The 6539-nt window shown below is 46.4% G+C and overlaps 1 protein-coding gene across 2 annotated transcripts in view; it reads right to left on the bottom strand.

The window, feature by feature from the left end:
• Positions 1-2011: 2011 nt before the first annotated feature.
• Positions 2012-6539, bottom strand: part of LLPH (LLP homolog, long-term synaptic facilitation factor) — a 17984-nt gene continuing 13456 nt past the window's right edge. For both annotated transcript variants that reach the window (XM_045290907.1, XM_045290897.1), the window contains exon 3: positions 2012-2672. In XM_045290907.1, the coding sequence (XP_045146842.1) occupies positions 2494-2672 (179 nt within the window). In that variant the 3' untranslated portion in view covers positions 2012-2493. The remainder of the gene's footprint in view (positions 2673-6539) is intronic.

Here is a 6539-nt window from a genome sequence, read left to right as displayed (position 1 = left end):
TTTCTAAGCCCACTCTGGCCTGTAGTTCCCAATGGTGCCTGTCGTAGGCCTTTAGAAATTAGTGTTGTTACACTGAGCCAACTCAATGGGACTGTTATCCATAGGGCTTGTTTTCCAAAGAGAAATATTATTTAGAGTAGCAAAATTACATGCCTACCTAGGCTACTGCCAAGGTAGCTCAAAGTCACTAGATTAAGCGTGAGTGGACATGCAGTGCCCAGATCACCTGTTATGTCAAAAAGCGGTGACAAATATAGTTACATTTAAAATGTGGTGTGAAAAAGATGTGATCATTTTTTAAACAGCATGCCCCACCCCAAACTCTTAGAACTGAGTCAGTTCTGACTCATAGGGACCATATAGGACAGTATAGAACTGCCTATGTGGGTTTCTGAGATTGTAACTCTACAGGACTAGAAAGCCTCATTTTCCCTGCTGAGTGGAAGGTGGTTTTGAACAGCTGACCTGTTAGCAGCCCAATGAATAACCACTAGGCCACCAGGGCTCCTAGAAGCCATAGAACATGCAAACACTTATCTAGCCTCAGTCTCTTGCATCACCTTAAAATCCCCACAAACCCCCTGCCATTAATTGGGTTCCAATTCACAGCAAGCCCATTGTGCTTCTGGGACTATACATCTTTACGGGAGCAGCCAACCTCATTTTTCTCCTTGGGAGTAGCTGGTCAGTTTCAACTACCAATCTTGCAGTGAACACCAAACCCACATCACCACTAGGGGTCTCTGGAGAACCATTTAGATGACACCAGAAATGCTGCCCACATGTAACTATGTGTTCTGTAACATCACCAATGTAGGTCAATTCCAGCGATGAAAAGAGATAACAAGTTTAGTAAGTATATTTAGGCTAATATTATCAACCGTTTAATTGGACGTTAGCAACTTTCAGTTTTATGATTAAACATTTATCCATTCAGGTTTTCTCACAAACTCTATTTTACTGTACTACAAGGCCAAAAAAGGTTATGAAGGGCATTTGTTTGTGTTAACTCATACTTTCTTAGCTTTTTTGAGGAAATTATTTCAAAATTATAATTTTTCTAAGAACTAGCCATTGAGTACATTGGGGAAAGTTGATTATATTCAAACAATTTCGAGATTTTACTGACATTCAAATTTAGATATAAATCTCTTAAAAGATCTAGGTCATGTCCTCTTTCTTTATCACACCCCACCCATCCATGCTAACTGCTACACGACCTCATTCTGTCCAATCTCACCCCCTCTTCTGAGCAGACACACCATTGTTCAACCGACAAGGGCACTCTGTCTTGTCTCGTGTCCCCAGGAGCCGGAAAGGTGCTTGGCGCACAGCAAGCACTCAATCTGTTATCTCAGTGAACAACTGGGTTACGGTGAAACTTTAGGGACGATGCCACATTTGGAGTGCTTAATTTTAAAATTAATTAAATCTAGTGCAATTAGAAAACTAATCATACTGATGTCATTGGAAACTATTTCATTAGACTACCCTTTCCCGGAGGCCTGGTGGTGGAGTGAGTTACTCCAGGGGCTGCTAACTGCTGGGTCAGCAGTTTGAAACCACCAGCTGCTCCCAGGGAGAAAGATGAGGCTTTCTACTCCCATAGAGGTGTAGCCTGGGACCCCACCAGGGCAGTTCTTCCCTGCCTTGTAGGGTCACTATGAGTCGGAACCAACTGGGCAGCAGTTGAGTTTGGTTTGGCTTTGGATGCTAGTCCTTGGCATACTAGGATCCAGGAGCCAGTTGTTCTCTGCGAGATCAACTGCTAATACTTACAGCGATTCTTCAATTGGCATGACCGCAAACCTCTTCTTCCCATCAACTGTGTGGAGGAAGTGACTCTGAGGAACATGCTTGGGAAAATGTTACATTAGGCCTTAAGGCACAAAAATACATGAAGTGAAAAGCAACAAACTAGTACATCTGAGATGTATAAATCCCCGAAAATAAAGCAGCCCACGGGTTTACTTACACATGTTAACATTCCAGTTAAAAAAAAAGACTAAAGTTGGCCACAGGAAAACTACTACGGGTTTATTAAAGATAAAAGTCAAACTTTTAAGAGCCACACGCAAAATAGTTTTTATTCCAGATTGAACAAAATTTAAGGTCCAAACAAGCATTGCCCATAAGATCCCAGGTCATCATCTTTTACAATTACTGTTGCTTCATAGCTGTGGCAAAGTCTGAGTGGTCTTAAATCTGTCAGGACGTTTGGCACTTACTGAGGATGATGAAGTTGCACGAGCTCATACTGGACAGACTTCCGACGTCTGAAAACACCTGGGTAGTACCGCCCCTAATGAAAACGCCAGCACAGCTTTCTTTAGACAAGGAAACTGTGTGCTCCAGGTGAACTTCACTTCTATGAGGTTCGAATGGAAGAAGAGACTCAGGGTAAAATAAATCGTCGCCTGGGGGTCAAAGCTGAAATCCATCAGAGGATTTCATCAAGCTCCTGGCCCTGCCGTTCCAGGGACGTTTCTGAGTCTACCAGGCTAAGCCTCTCGCTGCCTTCGCGGCTTTGGCTTTGTTTTTCCCCTTCTTCTTTTCTCGCTTTGCCTTCAGCTTTTTTCTCTGCCTCGGGTTCATCCACACTGGGTACTGTCCGTGCTGGTCTAGAAGGCTCTTCTTATTCCTCTTAATGTCAGTCTCCATTGTCATGTCATCTGAATCAAGACCGGAAAAACCATGATCAACACTCATGTCTGAAATATCAATCCTGTGGAAATACATTAGTTGGGAGAATACCAAAACTGCAGAACCTGTCTAAAAAATTTTAAAACCCCTTATCTGACCCTTTCGGTTGAATCACATCCATGCTGTGTGCTCGCTCCTACAGCCACGAGAAGCAGGAACAGGATTTGTTTGTGAGTCACTCAGAGGACACTGCCGTGGCTGTCCTTTGGAAGAAACCCACACCCACCGCCTTCCAGTCGATTCTGACTCACAAGGGCACCACAGGGCAGTGGAGACCTGCCCCTGGGCGTTTCTGAGGCTGTCAATCTTAACTAGAGCAGAAAGCCTCATCTTTGTCCCTCTGAGTGGCTGGTGCTTCCGGACCCTTGCAGTGAGCAGCCCAACCCGTAGCCCAGCCCCACCCCCAGGCGCTCCTTTCCTTTGGCGTGGTAAAGGCCAAGGACATGGTATGACTGAGAATGGCTGCCCGCTCCTAGTGAAGAGAACTTGGAAGAGTTGGATGGGGTGGGGAGCATCGGGCCTGTGATGCTAGAGATGGTCCAGAGACGACAGCAGACACAGCTGCTGCCTGCAAACCAGCCTGCCTACCGACAAGAGGCAGGCCAGGAAGCTCAGGGCAGCCACAGTCCCACCCCACCGACCTCTGTAATGAGTCCCCACGTCCAGCTCCACAGAACCTCAACTTGGTATGCAAGGCCTTACTCGACCTCCATTGGCTGGGGTTATTTTCATTTATTGATCTGGTTTATTTTCTGTCTCCTCTGTACATTCCATAGGATGGATACCATTTCTCTGATATTCATTACTGCTTTCACAGTCCTTAGAATGCTGCCAATTCATAAAACCAAACAAACAAACTCGCTGTCACCGCGTCAATGTCGACTCACACAGGAAGGGTGGAACTGCCCACAGGAGAACAGTGGGTTTCCAACTCTATCACTGTTTCCCGAAACAGAAAGACTCATCTTTCTCCCGAGAAGTGGCTGGTGGTTTCGAACTGCCGACTTTGATTAGCAGCCCAATGTGCAATCCACCTCGCCAGCAGGGCTCCACACAATCAACTGTCTTACAGTAGGACCGCAGAGGCTGGGGAGAGGGCGGTGCTGAGATGCTCCCCAGCACGGAGTTGGCAGGGCTCTTTGGAGGAGAGAACAACACAGCAAACAGAGACAACCTCCACCTGTGGTTTGTGAGAGGAGCCAGGGCCAGGTGAAGAAACATGGCAGACTCTGCAGGGCACAGGGGAGACGGAGAGGACTTCTAAATATGGGGAACAACAAAATCCAGTTTATGTTCTAGAAATATGGAAGTGACAGAATCTGGTCTATGTTCTAAGAAAACGTGGCTGCTCTGGAGAAGGGGGGGCAGAGGGAACAAGAGCTGAAACCGAGTGAAGCAAAACCACTATTGTTATGAGAGAAGCAAGTTAGCGGTGGTTTGGATACAGGTGCTAACATGGTAGCTGGAGAAAACTGCCCAGACGCCTGCTTTGTTTGAAGGGGCAGTCAGTAAGACTTGCAGAGGGTTTTGATTTGTGTGCGGGGTGGGGGCCGGGTAGGGTATGGGGTGGTGGTGGTGGTGAAGGAATAAGATCAAGAATGAGCAGGTAGGTAACTAATGGGGGCATACCCTCCCCTGCCTTTAGATCCAGTCACCGTTCTGCTCCTGCAAAGCTCTAGGGCAGAAGGCAGCTAAGCAGTTCCCCGGGCAGAATGCACGGACTTCTTCCCGAGAGAAGAGACCCAAAAGACCTACAAGTGCAGGCCTCGACTCAAAAATTAAATGAAAAAAAAAAAACAACCCTCAAAGCTAGGGACTCATTCAGAATCAAAGTGACCTTCTAGGGCAGGGTAGGGGCCCCCTGTGGATTTAAAAAATTTTTTTTTGTTCATGTTTGGTTGAAAAAAATTTTTCTTTTTTAACATTTTATTAGGGGCTCATACAACTGTTATCCCAATCCATACACACATCAATTGTGTAAAGCGCATTTGTACATCGTTTCTCAAAACATTTTCTCTCCATTTAAACCCCCGACATTAGGTCCTCATTTTTCCCCTCCCTCCCCGCTCCCCCCTCCCACATGAGCCCTTGATAGTTTATAAATGGGTATTTTGTCATATCTTGCCCTGTCCGACGACGTCTCCCTTCATCCACTTTTTGGTTGTCTGTCCCCCAGGGAGGCGGTCACACACAGTTCCCTGTAATCGGTTCCCTCTTTCCTATCCATTCTCCCTTTACCCTCCCTGTTTTGCCACTCACACCACTGGTCCTGTAGGGCTCATCCGTCCTGGATTCCCTGTATTTTCAGTTCCTATCTGTACCAGTGTACCTCCTCTGGTCTAGCCAGTCTTGCAAGACAGAATTCGAGTCATGGTAGTGGGAGCGGGGAGGAAACCTTTAGGAACTAGAGGAAAGTTGTATTTCTCATCATTGTTACATCGCACCCTGACTGGCTCATCTCCTCCCCGAGACCCCTCTGCAAGGGGATCTCCAGTGGCCTACTAATGTGCTTTGGATCTCCACTCCGCACTCCCCCCATCATTCACTATGGTAAGATTTTTTGTTCTGATGATGCCTTACACCTGATCCCTTCGACACCTCGTGGTTGGATAGGCTGGTGTGCTTCTTCCATGTGGGCTTTGTTGCTTCTGAGCTCAATGGCCACTTGATTACCTTCAAGCCTTTAAGACCCCAGACGCTATACTTTTTGATAGCCGGGCACCATCAGCTTTCTTCACATTTGCTTATGCACCCATTTGTCTTCAGTGATCCGTTTGACACCCCGTGATCACACAGGTTGATATGTTGTTCCATGTGGGCTTTGTTGCTTCTGAGCTAGATGGCCGCTTGTTTACCGATTTTCAAGACTCTTTATGGGAGTAGAAAGTCTCATTTCCTCCCTCAGAGAGACTAATTGTTTCCAACTGCCGACCTTGCGATTAGCAGCACAACGTATAACCCGCTCTGCCATCGGGGCTTTTCCGTACCAGCTGAGCATCCAATAAAGGCTCCTGGGACCTGTCCCATCTTCCTCCTAGGAAGCCAATCGGTTAACAAACGTTCCTCATGCCAGCTTCTAGTCATCCCTCTTAAATACAAGCAGACGGTCACTCATTAGCTATTTCAGCAAACCAACCTCTAATATGAAAGACAGCCCTGGTGGCACAGGGGTTACATGTTGGGCTGTCACCGGAAGCTCCTCGGAAGATGCAGCTTTCTACTCCTGTCAACAGGGACAGTCTTGGAAACCCACAGGGACAGCTCTACCCTGTCTGTCCTACGGGGGTCGCTCTGAGTCGGCATGGACTCGATGGCAGTGAGCGAGTTTAAAAGAAACAAAATTAAGGAGCAGAAAGGGGAGGGAGGTAGAGAATCTGAGAGGGAAACAACAGACTCTGCTTAAGTACATCAAACATCAAAAACCAACTGTAACGAGCGTCAGATCAATTAGAGATCGACTTCACGAGAGGTCACTTCAAAAGGAATAGTAAAAAACAAACGACTTTGGGAAATGTAAACAGGAGAGCAAAAACAGACAACTCAACCTGGTCATCGCACAACAAATAAATATACCCTAGGATGCGAAAACTACCACATAATGCCTCCAGCTTTAGAAAATGATCACCACCCAAGTCCCTAGAACCTGCCCAAATCAGGTACAGCAGAAACCTGTGATTGTAAGCATTACAGTCTAAGGAAACAGGACTCATAGAATGGGAACTAGATCTTACAAATAGAATGAAGGAAGGCCTTTGTGGTAGATATAAATCGTTTGTCAACTTGAGGATTAAGAGTGTAGGGGTGGAGTCTAGCTTGTCAATCAGATCATGGCCAAT

The sequence above is a fragment of the Echinops telfairi genome, unplaced genomic scaffold (assembly GCF_000313985.2).
Source record: "Echinops telfairi isolate 266 unplaced genomic scaffold, ASM31398v2 ScPeMD7_2;HRSCAF=8, whole genome shotgun sequence".
NCBI lineage: Eukaryota > Metazoa > Chordata > Mammalia > Afrosoricida > Tenrecidae > Echinops > Echinops telfairi.
This window is presented reverse-complemented; position numbering and strand designations above follow the sequence as displayed.